This window comes from Leopardus geoffroyi, chromosome E1 (genome assembly GCF_018350155.1).
Source record: "Leopardus geoffroyi isolate Oge1 chromosome E1, O.geoffroyi_Oge1_pat1.0, whole genome shotgun sequence".
NCBI lineage: Eukaryota > Metazoa > Chordata > Mammalia > Carnivora > Felidae > Leopardus > Leopardus geoffroyi.
The window spans coordinates 59770945-59786685 of NC_059330.1; the positions used below are offsets into that span (position 1 = coordinate 59770945).

General features: G+C 63.0%; 1 protein-coding gene and 1 long non-coding RNA gene across 6 annotated transcripts in view; one reads left to right on the forward strand and one right to left on the reverse strand.

Annotated features, from left to right (window-relative positions):
* Window positions 1-1230: 1230 nt before the first annotated feature.
* Window positions 1231-4271, reverse strand: LOC123604111. The gene is made up of 2 exons (XR_006715224.1): window positions 3834-4271; window positions 1231-3218 (listed from the first exon to the last, which is right to left on the reverse strand). It is a non-coding gene; the product is annotated as an uncharacterized LOC123604111 (long non-coding RNA).
* A 125-nt stretch (window positions 4272-4396) lies between these two features.
* The window catches only part of BAIAP2 (BAR/IMD domain containing adaptor protein 2), a 62778-nt gene continuing 51433 nt past the window's right edge, over window positions 4397-15741 (forward strand). For 3 of the 5 annotated variants that reach the window (XR_006715225.1, XM_045489828.1, XM_045489829.1), the window contains exon 1: window positions 4401-4563. Coding sequence is in view for 4 of the 5 variants with exons in the window: in XM_045489828.1 (XP_045345784.1) it covers window positions 4510-4563 (54 nt within the window). In the remaining variant the exon portion in view is untranslated. Of the gene's footprint in view, window positions 4564-15741 lie in introns of all 5 variants that reach the window. The other 2 variants (XM_045489826.1, XM_045489827.1) reach the window with 2 other exon arrangements.

Consider the following 15741-nt stretch of genomic DNA (forward strand, 5'->3'; position numbering starts at 1 on the left):
TTTTTTTTTTTTTAATGTTTTTATTTAGTTTTGAGAGAGACAGAGAGAGACAGAACATGAGCAGAGGAGGGGCAGATCAAGAAGGACACACAGAATCCGAAGCAGGCTCCAGACTCTGAGCTGTCAGCACAGAGCCCACTCGGGGCTCGAGCTCATGAGCCATGAGATCATGACCTGAGCCGAAGTCGGACGCTTAACCGACTGAGCCACCCAGGCGCCCATTGGTGCTTTCCTGCTGTCTGCACCCTGAATCATCCCCATGTTCTGCGGCAGCTGTCATGGCCCACCTCCACCCAGGTGGGGCTGGAAGAGGCTATGGCAGTGCCCAAGCCCCGCCGGGCTGTCTCAGTGACTGGCTCCCGGTCCCGACTCTTCCTGTCCTCTGCGTCCACTCCCTCAACAGCACACCCAGCTGGGAGAGGTCAGGCCTCACCCAGTGGCAGGAAACACGGCTCTCCTTTTGTGCCGGACAAAGCCACGGTGTGCCGGAGGCCGCTGAGGTGACCTTCCTGCTGGCGGCAGGCAGGACTCCCCCGAGCCTGTGAGCTTCCCGCTCCGGGCAGCTCCAGCTTTCTTGCTGATACTGCTGACAGTCACAAAGCGTGTGGGCCTGGCCAGGAACCAGAAAAACAGTCCTCTGGACACAATCCGGACAGTTGTGCTGGTGACATGGCCCAGGCCAATCACTAGGGGCATCTGGCATGGACGGGAGGCTGGAGGGGTGTGGGGGGGATGTCAGTGGTGTAGGCCAGGGCAGACAGGAAAGATGAGGTCCTGCTAGGGATGCCCGTCCTTCCTGCTCTGGAACTTTCTGGTTACTGATTACAAGTGCTTGAATCCAGGAAGGAAAAAAAGGAAGAGAAATCTGGATTGGGTGGCTCCTTCTCTGAGAGCGGGGAGGAAGGGGGAGGCGGAGGGAGAGAGAACCAGCCCCCTTGCCAAGCACAGATGTCCCTGTGATCCGAGACAAATGGCCACCCCGTAGGCCAAGCCCGGCCAAAACCAGGTTAGGCTGGACAGAGAGATGGTGGTGAAAACCCTTCAAAGTTTTGCTGGGCGGCCACCTCAGAAAGGGCTCCTTCTGTTTAGCAAAAATTCACAAATCCTTGTGCCTGCCTGCCAGGAGAACAGCTTGCTTGAAAAGCAAAGGCTGTCATCCTGTAATTAAATCTGAGACCCCCCTCCCTACGTGACGCTGAGATGGAACCACTTATATAACACGCCTAAAAATAAGCTGATGAAGAGACGCACTTTTATTCTCCCTGCCTGCAGCCTGGTCTCCTGGGCCGCCCAGGCTGGGGTCCGCTGAGCCGGAGTCGGCATCCACAGCACCACACGGTCAGGTTCTCGCCTCTGACTGCCACCCGGCACCCTGCATGCACGAGGGCCCGGTGCCGGTGTGCGGGGCTGGGGCGGGGGGAGGGCCCTCTGGTTCAGAGCTACGTGCTGAAGATCCCCATGGCTACACGCCTCCCTGGGGGCGCAGACCGCAGAGGTGAGGACCAACGATGAGAAGTGAAGGGAAACAGAGTGCCAGTGCACCTGCTTCCTCGGGGACACCAGCTGCCCCTCAGCCCTGCCCCAAGTGCAGGAAGACCAACACCCTGTTCCGGGGGTGCTGGGACCGCCCATCTTGGCTGGCGCTGGTCCTCTCGGACTTCTCCATCGTGACAATGCCTTGCTCTGGCCGGTGTTGGAGGGGGTGGGCCAGACCCCAAGTCGGGGTGATGATTTCCCAGCTGCCCCGAGTGCCAACCCCCGGGCCAGGGGCTGGATCCCACAGCCCCCAACACACTCTGAGTTAAGGAGAAGGAACAAGGTGGGGTTTATAAAGGGCCCTGAACACTTCCAAAAGAAAGAGGTGCCAAGACAAGGGTGGCCCCCTAAGTCCTGGGAGCCGGTGCTGCTGCTGACCTGTCAGTACCCCGCCCACCATCTCGTCTCGTCCACCACTCAGGCCCTAGGACCTTACCCTTGGTCCTCAGCCCTGGGCCCCAGACATCATCACCACGTGAAAGAGCTTCCACACAAGTAAGAAAACCCCCAGAGAACACTGGTGGTCTCCTGGCGGGGTGGGGGTGGGGGGCTAAGACTCCTCCTCACAGCTGAAGGACTGAGCACGCCTATGCTGGAGACCTTTCTGGAGTCTGGTGGCTCGGAGAGGCCGCCAGGCCGGGTCCAGGTCTCCAGGTCTTGATAGGACAGCCTCGCCCGTGTCTCACTCTGTGCCTGCCATCAGCCCCTTTCTCTTTCTGGGTGACACTCCACGAGAGGCTCGCTCAGTTCCGCTTGCGGCAGGGTGCTGACGGCGCCCCTCCCCCACCGCTCACCTCCTGCCCAGCTGCCAGGGAGAGGGAGAGGCCCAGGATGGCTGCTGGAAGGCAGGCCAGGCTCCGAGTGGCTCCCCTACCTCAGCTGCTACCAAAAGGGAGCATGCCCTTGGGCAGGAGAACGGTAGTCAAGGGCAGAACCTTCCAGAGAGTGGAGCGGTGCTTAGGACTACAGACGCTTCTCAGGAGAGGACTCTCTCCTCCCTCCACTGTCTTGAGACCGAGGGGAGCAGCCAGCCCAGGACTCTCCAGACTATACCCCTCCCCACCCCCTCCCCGGTTTTCCTGCCGGCTTCCACCTGTCATTCTTCTGACCCCAACCACGTCACTTCCCTTTGGGCAAGCAGCAGCCAGCTCTACCCCGCCCCCACCCAGCTCCACCTCAGCCCCTGACCCTGGTCAGTTCAACAGACGCTGGTCCTAGGGCCGGCGGGATGCAAGCGTGCACCACACCATGGTGGCCGGGAAGGAAAGAGAAAGAAGGGGAAGGAGACAACCCTAACTTCACAGCCGCACAAGCAGATAAATATCCCAGTCGTCAGAGCCGGTTTGAATTGCTTTCTGTCACTTACAACCAAAAGAATCCCAAAACCTATAAACGCAGGAGTCTACTTTAAAACTCTGCAAACAACAAATAAAGAAGAGGAAGCCACAGCTGGTTTCAGGAAGGAAATGCAACCAAAAAGAATCTGCCTGTGACGGAAGGCTTGCAGACAGGAGGGCAGGCAACCTCGTCCTGCACGTTGCTGTCCTTTCTTCGGGATGATCCTACGAAGCAGAATGCGGTCCACCTGGGTCCTGGTAGACTGGCTGTGACTTCGGGACTTGCCTTAGTCCCGGTGTGTCGGACTGATGTCTTGTGGGGCTATGTCTCCCTGGGCACCTGGGCTTGAAGGGAAAGTATGAGTGACCATCCTGGATGGGACGCTGGCACAATGTCAGGGCTTTGTTATAGGCAAACACTCAGATCTGGTGTTTCACAACGTAAAGCAAATAATTCCTCCAAATGCAACTCTAATTTATACAAATATTTTTTCAAAGGAATTGTACTGGGATCCCTGTGTGCCAGCTTGGTCAGCTTCCCCGGTCGGAACCTCCCTGGAAAACCAGGCAGCTCTGGCCCCTTGATCCTTCAAGGAAGGCTCTCCTCCACCCACAGGGTCCTCCCTCCCCAAAGAAACTGCCCCCAGCAAGGGTCGTCTGCCATCACAGGGTCCTCTCCTTCCCTGGGGGTCCCCCGCCGTCCTCTCCACAGGGTCTTCTCCCCGCCCCCCATCCGCCCCCTCTACGATCTTCCTGGCAAGTTCTCCTCCCCGAGCCCCAGGGTGCCCCTCCCAGGGTCTTCCCGCAGAGCACCACCCCCTCCCAAGGGCCAGCCTTCCCAGCGTCCTACCCAGAGTGCACCCCCGTTAGGTACCACCCCCCCAGTATCCTTCCGTCTCAGGATCCTCCCCAGGGCCCATCCTCCCCGTGGCCCGAGTCGCCGCCGTCTCGCAGACTTACCTCCCAAAACTCCGGGTCCGGGCCGGACCGTGCGGCGGCGTGCCGGCCTCTCCCCATCATTCACTCCGCCCGCGCGGCCGGCTGCCCAGGGACTCTCCCCCGCCCTGCGCGAGCCCGCGCCCCCCGCCACTAGCAGGGAGCGGCGCCCAGGGGCCGCCCGGACTCGCGACTCAGCGAAGAGCCGCCCCCACACGCTCTCGCCCACCTTCCGCTCTCCGCCTCCAGCGCCACCGGCCCACGCCGCCCCGCCCCCAGCCCGGCTGTCGCCCGGCCCCCAGGCTGTTCCCAGGGCCGAGGCCCGCGCCGCGCCTCCGCCTCCTCCCCCGCGATCGACAGCGCTACCGGCCAATTGCTGCCCTCAGCCGGCCCGCGGGCCCCGCCTCCTCCTCCATCTCCGGAACCTACCAATGGGAAGGGCGGTGCGGGGGCGGGGCCTGCCGGTTGCCTGGCAGCGGCGCGGCAGGGCGGGGGCGGGCGGCCGGGGGCGGTGATCCGGGTGCGGGGGGCGGAGCCTGCGGGGGGGCGGGGCCTGGGTGGTTATAAAGGCGGCCGCCGGCGGGGTGCCGCGTTTCTGGTCCGGCTTCGCGCGCTGTCCGCCCGTTCCTGCCGCGCCCGCCTCCGTCGCCGCCGTCGCCCGTGCCCCCGCTCCGCTCCGCGGTGCCGCCGGACCAGCACCATGTCGCTGTCGCGCACGGAGGAGATGCACCGGCTCACGGAAAATGTCTACAAGGTGAGCCCCGCGCCGTCCGCGCGCCCGGGCCCGACCGGGGCGGCCCCTGGGCCCTTGGGGGTCTTCTCGGAGCGGCAGCGGGGACCCGGCGCCAGCCGCTCGTTCGCAGGTGGGCTCAGGGCCCCCCGCCCCGGCAGCCCTGCGTCGCCCCCGCGCGCCCCTTCCGCGCGCGTCCGCGCCGGCGCCCGGGGGACGGGGCCCCTCGGACCGGAGTGGAGCGGGGCGGGGGCCGCCGGGGGTCCAGGGGCCGCGCCGCGCGTCGCCCTGCACCCCGGACGGCGTGATGGCCCCGTGGTGGCCCCTCCAGCCAGGTTACGCAAGCCTTTGGGCACTTTCTCCTCAACAGGCTTTCCCCTTCCGCAACTCCTTCTCGGGCAGTGATGGACGGGGCCCCAGGTGGGAGGTCGCGCGCGGGCAGGTTGGAGGGGTGGACAGATAATCCATCATCTTATGTAACCGCGGAGGAGAAGACTAATTGTGTAGGAGGCTGGCGCGCCTGCCTCTGATGTGTGTGGAGAGTGGGGTTCGCGTCCTCCTCTGCACACTGTCGCTGTCACGTCTGAGCCCGCGGAGCCCCGCGGGAAGACCCCTCGGAGGCCCCCTCCCTGGTCATTTTGTGCCTTGTCGAGGTTAACAGGCCCTTGGGTTTCTGTTTCTCCAGCGTCTGTTTTCTTGGTTTAGACCCTCACCCCCAGTAAAACAGACCCAGGCTCCCAGGGGCTCAGGGCCCAGTGCAGTCCCAGGCGGGCATTTTCTCCAGAGGGAGAATCGGCCCCGGGCGTCCACAGCAATCCTCTTGCAAAGACTGCTTATTTCAGAACCGTATCTGAAGGTTAAGTGGTAGGCTGGGAGATTCAGGTGTTTACGCCGTGGCTGCTGGTTCACGGCCACTAAATGGGATTGCAGGGCCCCCAATTGTGTTAACAATTGTGGCTGTGCCTCCTTAGCCAGTGGCCTGTGAGGCCCTCCCCCTTAGGCTGGCTCAGGCTCTGGACAGCCAGAGGGAGACCTCCCAGGTGGCCCCCTTTTCTTTCAGCTGGGTTTCGGGTGGCAGACTGTCCGGTAACGCGGCTTCTCACGTAGGGTTTCAAGTTAGAGCTGGGTCATGGCAGGAATTCTGAAGCCGGGTCGGGATTGAGTAAGTCGGCTCTGGAGCCATGTTGGAGCTGCTGGTAAACATGAGTCAAAGACGGCTGAGGACTCGGCACGGAAAAGGAACAGCCTCTGGGGTTTTGTGTTTGGTGCCACAGAGCGTGTGGCATACGTTTCTGGCCGTGTTGCTCTGCAAACGCTGTCGGAGAAGGGAGCTTCATTAAGTCATTAGTCATTAGTTCCGTAACCATGTGCTCGTTCTCGAAGCGGGGGGAGGGAAGTGCCAGGCAGAGGGTCTCTTTCCTATTTTCCTTGCTTCTGCAACGAAACCATTAAACAGGAACTTCCATGGCGAGGATCGGGAGGGGTGCACGGCCTGGCTTCGCTCTGGGGAACCCACGATCATCCGCACTAAAACTCTCACAGCCTGGGCGGTGAGGCGTGCGGTCACCGCCGAGCGGCTTCTAGGCGGAGCTGTGATTTACCTGGAGATCTGCAGGCAGCATGACGGCAAGGGCTGTGAACCCCTGGAAGCAGCCTGGAGGGTTGGGGTGCACATTCAACAGGCAAGTCTGGCGTGTGCTGTCGCTCAGTTCACTAATGAGCTCCCGTGGGCAAGCGCGGCAGAGAGAGACCCAGGATCTGCAGGGCTGGACGCAGCCGGCTTTGGTGAGAGCAGGGCTGTGCCCCCCGCCACCGCTCCCGGCCTCACAGCAGGCCCGCGCTGCAACGCAGGCCGGGCGGATTGGGTTGTAGGCGGTGCTCTTCCCGACGCTCTGTGGCCCGACTGCCAAGTCTCGAGTGCCGGTGCTGTGCTACCCTTTTGTGTTCTGTCGCTGGGGAGCTCGGGGCTCCGCAGCAGAGCCGGTACAGGTGGGGCGGCGGGGGCACGCCGGCCAGGCAGACAGCAGCCCACACGGAGACACAGCTGGAGCCACCCGTGTGGACCTGGCTGGCCCTCTGTTTCGGCGGGGGGCCGCGCTGCCTCCGTTCCTGGGTCGGTGGCTTGCGGAAGGGTGGCCGGGATGTGGCCCCTCTCTGTGTCCCCTGCGCTGCAGCGCGGCTGTTTGCTTTGGCCCTGCATCCTTTCAGCTCCAGCTCTGAGTGCTGTTTGCCTTGGCAGAGGCGGGAGCGGCGGGGACACTCGTCCTTGGCCTCGCTGATTAAAAATGTGAGAATAGACCGCACTCCTCCCTGGAAGAACCAGCAACACAGACTTTCACCTTTTTCTCTGTGGCCCAGCTTCTGCGGGAGCCACGTCCTCGGGGAATTTCACGGAAGCTGAAGGGGAGAGCAGCAGAATGCCTTCCTGATGTCCCCTGAGAACTCACCCTCGGGGCTGGGCAGGGCGACAGGCACTGGGCCGGGTCCTTCAGGGGATGGGGGTGCAGGCAGCAGACCCCAGAGTCCAAGACCTGGCCAAGGGGGCAGCCCTGGGGGGTTGCCTGGAGTGAGGGACAGAGTGGGGCGGGGCCAGCACGAAGTGCTCAGAATGAAGCCCCAACTACAGCCCTCTCGGGAGAGACCTCTGATGACCCGATGTAGGGAAAGGGGCTTCTGTAGCAGCTGGCCTCTGTTCCTGGGGATTCTGGGGAGCGACTGTCACGTTGGTGTTCTCGTGGTCCGGTAGGCCGGGAGCAGCCGTGGCTCTCAGGTGACCTTGTGACCCTGGAGGGGAGCGGCTGTGCAGCGTGTCCAGGAATAGGGGCATCTGTGGCTTGTCCTGAGGACGTGGGAAGGTGGGAGACAGCCTGAGAAGGACGAGGTCCCAGGAAAGCCGTGGATGTGATTGTTTATGGTGTTGAGGCTTCTGGGCCTTGGTCCACACGACCAGGCCGGTCACTAGAGGCTGTCTGGTCGTCCCCACCCTGTCGCTGTTGTGGGGAAGCCGGCCCGGCCGCAGCTGCCCTGTGAAGGTGGTGGGTGAGCCCGGGGCTCCCGGAGCCGGAGTCAGGCAGGTTGGCTGCCGCTGGTGCCGTTGGTAAGGCTGGTGCAAGGTGGTGGGTGTTGGGTGCTGGTGGGAGGGAGCTGACCTGGGCAGGTGAGAGCCCGCGGCTGGCTTTTCCCACTGAGGCCTGGCTGCCCGGGCCCTGCCCACTACTCTGTGCTGTGTCCCACATTCTCCTCCAGGTGGGTGCCCGGGGGAGCCCCGGGAAGCCTTGTGCCGCTGACTCCGGGCCCCCTTTCCCTCACGCACAGCTGGACAATCACGCTGGAGTGATTGCTGCCATCAGAAGCCTGGGGTCTGGCGTGGACGGAGCTCAGTGGACCCTCGGCCGGAGAAGGCCCGCTGGGCTCTGATAGGCAGCTTCCCTGGCAATGGAAGTGCCTGCTGTGTGTGCTTGCGTGTGCTTGTGTGTGCTTGCCTGCGCGCGTGTGTGAACGTGAGGACGCGTGTGTATGCGTATGGCGTGTGTTTGCTTTAGAGGCACTCCCGGGGGTGCCCCGTCGGGGGGTGTCTTCTGAGGGGTGGCAGCGCTGGCCATCACTGCTCTCCGGTGTGCTGCGGGGTGCACGTCCTGGCCTGCCACCGTCCCGCACCCTGTCTGGAGTAGCCGGGTGGTGAGGGGCAGGTTCTCTGTTGTGCTGACCTCGGAGCTGCCTGGCTGTGGCAGCTTCTTGTGCCTAAGTCACGTCCCAGAGACTGTCAGCTCTGCACAGGCTCCTCGTTGGCTGGATGCCTGGTGCACGGCCGCTGAACACAATGGGGTGGCCTGGAGGCACTGGGGCCCAGCCCTGGGGTTCTGTGGAGTCCCGAGCTGGCTCAGGAGTGTCTTTCCTGGGCTGTCCCTGTGGGTCTGGCGTCCAGCACATGTCCTGTGTCCGGGAGGTTGGCTTGGCTCATGGGACTGACCGCTGTGCGCCGGGGGCTTCAGGTCGGAATGGTGGCTGGCGCTGGCCCTGGGCTTTCGGGTGCCATCAGCAGGGAGAGGCACTCGCAGATGCCGTGCGGTTCTGGATGCCGCTCCCTCGGGGCCATCCCCCCTGGCATGGATGTGCTGGCTGGGCTGCCTGGGACAGGCTGCCTTTCGTGGGAGGATTGGCTGCTGAGAGAGAGGGCCTTGTCCCCTCCTCCCGGGCTCGGGGAGGAGGGCCGCACTCCTCCTGAGTTTGCAGGTCTGAGTGCTGCTCAGGAGATCCCCGCGATGTTACCATGGGACATGGGGGCACTGGGGGGCCACGGACCCGGCTGGCCTTGCTGCCCACTCGTCCCCGTTCAGCCTGGCATGGCACCCTGGACATGGGCTGTGTGCTGTCACCCTCCAGTCAGGACACCTGAGCCGTCGGTCCAGCATGGGGCGCCCTGGGCCGCTGGCCTGGCTGGCTCCTGGCCTCTTTCCTCCCTCCTGCGTGTACTGAGCCAGGGCCTGCCCCGCGTTGCCTTCTTGGCCCCTCTACTTGGGCCTCAGGGTGGGGCAGGTGTCCCCCGGACATAAAACACTGGGGCGCCTTTGGTGGGGCGGTCGGTGCCAGGCTGCCGTCCGATGGCAGCTGTAGTGGCGACGGATGGCATGGACTGAGCCAGCACCCGCCTCCCCGGCTCTGATCCACTCCTGGCCCTGACTGTGCTGCGTTGCCGGGATGGGGGTGGGGGCTCGAGGGGGCCCGCCCCAGTGGGCACAGGTGGCTCCAGACAGTGGCCTGAGGGGAGGTGGGTGCCTAGGCTTCTCCTAAAGAGGAGAACCTTTTGTCTCCAAGTGACATGCTGCCCAGTAAGGCCAGCCTTCCCCTGAGACCCAGGTGTGCTGACTCAGGACCAGCGTGGAGCCCTGACTGGGGCCTGCACGTGAGCACAGCGCTTGGAGGGACAGGCCAGGTTCTGGGGCGCCCCTCCAGGTCTGCCCTTCCGGCTGCTCCCAGAGCAGCAGCTCGGTGTCTCGTGGGTCCTAGAGGCTGTGGCAGGTCTGTGGCCCCAAGCACAACGTGTCCGTCTCTCTCAGGGCCCGAGGCATGCCGGGTGCTGCCTGGGAAGCGGTCGGTCCTGCAGCATCCCGGGCCTTGGCATGGGTCCCCACAGCAGGGGGCCACGGGCCTGTGAAGAGAGGGGCTGGGTGGGGAGGGGGGGCCCGGAACCACACCGGGCCCGTCTCTAAGAGGTGACCTTGGGGACGGGCCAGGGGATCCGTGCCCACACTGTCCACAGGAGCCTTCTCCTGTCTCCAGCTCCTCCTGCCGACGTGCACCGCAGGAGCCCCCGTCTGGCCCCTGGGCTCCTGCAGGCCAGCAGGGTGGGGCTCACCTGGCCTGTCCCTGCCCTGGCTCTGCGACCCAGCGGGATCCGTCCTTCTGCAGGCACCCGGTGTCCAGGATGGTCCCAGGTCCCTGCAGGCACCCCTTCCCACTTCAGGGCCCGTCTGCGGTCTGGTGGAGCCTGTCTTGAGGTCTTCAGCTACGAGATGAGCGTCTGAGGGCACTGCCGTGGGGGGCGGAGCACAGGAGATGTCTGGACGCGCGTCCCTGGACTCACACCCCGAACTGAGATGCCGGGGGCCGGTGAGGGCCGCCAGGAGGAAACAAGGCCGCCGATCAGAACACAGTGCTTTCTTTGTGGTTGGGATTTTAACGAGTTACTTATGGAGGTGGCTTTTTAGAACCATTGGACGATTTTTAGAAAGTCCTGTGTTAAACACGCGTGAAATCAATCGGTAGGGTTTGTGTGAAACTGCTTCATGTTCAGAGTCAGGCTCTCCTGAGTTTTGTTCTGGCTCACAGCCCAGTGTCACGGTGTCCCCCTCCGCCTCCCCCTCCCCCGGGGCCATCGGGTGTCGGTGTTTCCTGAGCGAGGCTTTGGTATTTTGTTCCAAGCCTTGACACCCATCCCGCCTTCTTTGTTGCCTTCTTGTTTCTCTGATTGAAGGTTTCCAGACAACAGCCAGGACCCCTGTTCCTTCTGAGTTGGTAATGGTTTGTGGATGTGACGTCCACGTTTGCCTGTGGCCAGCCATACCAGGGACAGTCATGGGTCGGCGTGTGCCAGGTTTGACGCGTGTAATAGATCACAAAACCAGGACACCTGTAACCAAGATGTCATAGGTGTTTGTGCTGGGAAACAAATTGATGTCTTGATGTTGGAGTTGGCAGTGAGAACGGGGTGGGGGCCCCCCATCCTGGAGCTAGAATACTGTCCAGCAGGGCACAGCCATCACCCGGGGCCACACACGGAGGCAGAGTGGACTTGCCGTTTCTGGTGGGACTTTTAAAAGAAGAGGTTGGGGCAGAAGGGCCGCTGCCCAAGGTGAAGTACACCCAGGGCCTCTCTGCACCCCCGTGAGCCTCCCATGGGGCTGGTCAAGCCCTCTCTGCCCTGGGAGACTCTCTCGTGCAAGAGGCCTGTTGTCTGTCCCTCCTTCCATTCTCTCTGCTACTCCTACGGAAGCCTCGTCTTTTGCAGTCCAGAGCGGAGCTCAGGCCATGGCCTGTCTTGCCCTTGGGAATCCAGGGCCTTGCTGGCCCCAGGCTGGAGTGGCTTGGATGCACTCGTCTGCTGGGGGCTGGGGTCAAGCCAGCAGCCGGAGTCATGATTTCAGGCCCCACCTGGGGAGGGGGCTGTGAAGTCAGGTGTCTCACACTCTGTCTCTGGCTCTGCCTCGGCAGCGGGGGGCAGGCCTTGGGCCACCTGGGCTTTCCAGCCTGCTGGTAGTCGTGAGTAATTTTGACAGCCATGGGCCAGGCACTGTGTGCTGAGAACCGTGCACCTGACCCTGCTTATCCCTCAGCCCACTGCTCGAGGGGACCCTGGCTGGCCCCGGCGGGCAGGCGGCCTCTGTGAGGTGAGGCAGTGTGGCCTAGCCATCAGCTGGTCAGGGGCTGAGCCGGGGCTGGACCCGGGCCTGTTGAGGCCTGGAGCCGGCTGTTTTTCCATTCCAGGGTCCCGCAGATTTCAGGCAAGTTTTTTCTCCTTAACGAGTAAACGGGCCCGTAGAGTACTTCCTAGCGCATGGAAGGTGCTGGGCGGGTGGTGGCTGTGAGAGTTCTTGAGGTAGCAGGAGGTCAGCGGCAGAGTGGGCAGGCCCAGGCGGAGGCTGACTTCCTGAGTGCTGCGTGGCCTGTGTTCCCATCAGCGTGACCGCCTCCTGGCAGGCACATCCTACCTTATATGAGGGCAGCGGGAGGGGGTGGTTCCAGAACATTCCAAGGCTGCATCCCTGCTTGCTCATAGGTAGTTTCTCGCTGGAGCCCAGCCCCGTGAAACTCCGGTCGGAGTCTTCCCGGGGACAAGGACGGGTCAGTGGCCTTGGAATGTTCTAACTGGGCAAGCAGGAACCAGACTTAGTTTTGCTGTCAGTGTTGGGCCTTCTCGCTGCGAGTGGGGGTTGTCCCAGTGTCTGTGAGCGCCGCCGGCCCTGCTAACACAGGGCAGCCTCGATGGGACGCTTACTCCTGACATCTCAGGGGCTAGGAGCCCAAGATCCGGCACGGGCAGGGCTGGGTTCTCCTGAGGCCTCTCCCCTGGGCCCCCAGACAGCCACCTTCTGCCCGTGTCGTCACATAGTTGTCCTCTGTGTGTGTCTGTGTCCGATCTCTTCTGAGAAGGACACTGGCGCCATCGGGTTAGGGCCCACCCTGATGACCTCGTGCAACCTGATGTCTTCTGTCAGGACCGTCTCCAAGGACAGCCACGTTCTGAGGGGCTGGGGGCTGGAATTTCAATGTATGGATTTAGGGGACACCAACGTGCCATTGGGCCCTCTCCCCAGGGTGCAGTGGGCTCATACAGGTGGCAGGGGGCCTGCATGCCGTCTCTCTGAATCGGGGTGACGGGTTTCCAGGCGGGCCGTATTGTGGGCTCGCGATGGTTTTCTGTCCAACCTCAATCAAACGGCAGTCGTGATTACGACACTAAGATTTCCACGGGAGCACGCTGTGATTTCGTCACGGAAGTGGTCGGCGGGAGTGTGGGCTGCAGCTTAGTGCTAAGCGCAGACAGAAAGCAGTGTGGGTGCAGGGTCCCGTTGGCACAGGGCCGAGCGGGGGGGCGGGGGGGGGGGCAGGGGCGTGGGCACTGGAAGGTGTGTGTGGCGGGGGCCCTTCGGGCCGTGCCCGCTGAAGTCGAGATGGGTAGAGAGTGTGTCTCAGGGGAGGAGAGGGCGGGCTGTGGGGCCCGTGTTTGGACCCTGCTGCAGGGATTGCCTGGTTCCTGGGGTCGGGGAGGGGTGTCAAGGCGTAGGGAAATTGTGGTGCCCCCCGAGTGGGGAGCGGGGGGCCTGCGGCTCCTTGTTCTCGTGTGGGCTCGAGCCAGGACCACCAAGTGGGCCAGAACATTGTCTTCCGTCCCTGTGTTGCTCTGCCAGTGGCTCCTGGGGCCTCGGGGCCCCTGACCCCTCTGGGGGCTGTGGCAGAGACCGAGTTGTTACTTTATTGTAAGTTGGCGGCTGTCCGAGAGCTGCCGGAGGCAGGAACGACTGCCTCACCACGGAGCTGCTTCTCAGCCTCTCTGACCCCTGGGCAAGGCCCACTGAGGCCGCCCTCCCTTGGGGGTCAGGAACTCCGGCTCTGTCTATTCTAGAACAGTCTGGTGCCTCGTTTGCTGCTGCCAGGTCACGTTGCTTTTTGGCGCTCTATCCTTGGGGGGCTGTGGCCAGGTCGACCTCTCCGTGGCCCCGTGTGGCCCTCGTTTCTGCTGGCGGCTGTGGGGCTGAGGCCATGAGTGCCGTGGTGGCGGGGTGTGGCCTGAGGGGAGCTGGTGGGCTGTCGGCGGGGGGGACGGGGGGGTGGTCGTGGCCCATGGGGGTGTGGGAAGGGGAGCCCGGTGCTGTTTAAGTGTAATTGGTCTGTGTGGAGTGCTGCGTGGCTTGTCCCTGTTCCCAAGGGGGCTTTTTCTGCTTCCCCTGCTGGCCTTCACTCTCCCACCATCCCCCCATGAGCTGTTCTGTTCTGGAAGCTTCCTTGTATGCAGTCATTTTCTGAACAAGCATGAACACGTTCTTATTTTCTCTCTGGTTGTAACCTAGTGAGATCCAGCTCAAGATTTGCCTCCTCCAGGAAGCCCCCCAGCACTCACTGAACTCCCCAAGTTGGTTTATTCCTTCAAAAAGGGTCCCCGGGATAGATGTCCCCATCTTTAGAGGGGAAACCTTCCACCTGCCCCCACCCCCAGGCGGGAGTCAAGCAGAGCTGCCCTGAGAAGCTGAGCTTCCTGGCTTGGCCCGATGGTCCTTCCCACCCCCCATCCCCTGCCCCTCGCGCATGAGCCGGGCCCTCCGTCCAGGGCGCCAGTGTATCAGTGCTCTCTGTGGGGGCTGCAGCGGGTAGGCCTTGCCCCCGCCTCCCCCCGAGGGGGAGGGCAGTGCAAGTGGCAGGGTAGCAGGCACCGGGCCCCTCGGTGGCTGGACGTCGTGTATCCCGGGTTGGCAGGGGGGGCAGGCCCCCTGGCATCAGCCCTCCCGCAGGTGTGTGTCGCCTCAGCACCCCCCTAGTTCTGGTGTTGCTGGACGGCCTCGAGGGAGCAGCTGGTCCAGCCTTGATGGGCATCGGGACAGCACCGAGGCCCGTGTGCAGCGAGGGGTGAGCTCGGCTGTGTGGCCGGAGCTGGCGGGCAGGCTCTTGACTCCCTCAGCCTCTCCCAGTGCATCTGTAAAACGGCACTGGCACGCACGGGTCCGTCAGGTGAGGGCGCAGGATGTGGGGGTGGAAGGCCGGGGGGTCTCTGTGCCGTCTCGTCCTCGCCGGTGTCAGCTGCGTAGAGGGAAAGGGGGCCTGGCTTGGCCACTCAGCACGTGCCTGTGTGCCCACCCTGTCCTTCCTTTGCCGCACACGAGGGGCTGGAGGGGAAGCAGAGGCTTGTCACTTCCCTCTGTCAGCAGAGGGACTTTGCTCTCTGTGACGGCCCTGCCAGGAAGGTGCTGGAGGGGGGCCATCGCTGGAGCCAGAACCAGGGAATAAACAGGATTCCTGAGCCGCTGAGCAGCAGACCCGGGCACGGGCACGGGAGCAGGCTGGGGCAAAGTCCTTGGGCAGAACTCCCTTCTAGAAATGTGTTGACCCCTCTCCTCGTTACCCCGCCTCGTTCCCAAGGGTGTCCCGCTGCCCATTCTCCTCACTGGCCAGGCAGACTGTGACCGCAGAGTAAATCTAAGTGCCCACCAGTGTGCCGGAGGCTGGGAGTGTCCCGGGGCATCCGGGCAGGAAGGCTCCCAGCGCGCTCGGCTTGGTGGGGTCCTGCGACAGCCGCCTGTGCAGCCGCGGCTCCCCTCCTCACTGCTCTTATGGAAATGCGTGGCCGTGTCCCCGGGGTCAGGGTAGGGCGGCCCTGAGGTGGGGGTTCGGTTAGGCCCGGATGGCTGCGACCCCAGGGCCGGCAGGAGTGGCCAGCTTTGGGCTGTCCTGGCAAGGGGGTGACTTCCCATCATGCCCTGGGTTCACCCCTCACTTGGGAGTGTGTCTGGCAGAGAGCCCTCCTCTCTCTCACCCTTTCATCGTGTGTATCTTGTGGGGTGTCCAGGACCCCCTTGCAGAGACCCTGGCAGGCCACCTGGTAACCGGAGGCTGTTTGGAGATAAATATTGGCTGAACCAGCGGATAAGCGGAAGAATACTAGTGCTAACTACAGTCGATGCTTGAATGTCGGGGGGCTTAGGGGCGCCGACCTCCCATCCAGGTGAAAATCTGTGTGTGACTTTTGACACCCCCCCCCCCCATAGACTGCTGTTGGCTGGAAGCCTTCCCGGTCACGTGAGCGGTCGGTTACGCTTTGTATGGGACGTGTGTCACGTGCTGTGTTATCAGGACAAAGTAAGGCAGAGGAGGGGAATTGCCATCAAGGAGACCATTGGAAAGTACGTTTACGGTGCTGCACGAGTCTGCTGAAAAAACCCCCACAGACGTGGGCCCGCAGAGTTCTGTGTTGTTTAAGGGTCAGGGGAGTGGTTCTTAGCCCCCAAATCTGCCCGAGGAGTAAACGCACAGCCTCCACATACGACATCGAGTCTGAGCCCATTTGGGATGCATTTGCATAGTGCACGTGTCAGAGCTGGAAGAAAACACGGGATGTTGCTCACGTTGTGGCATGGTGTCCTGGCCGGCGGGGGGGCGGTCCTGGAGTGTGGGGTCATGGGGCAAATGTGAGGCCGGCAGCGCGTGGCCCTG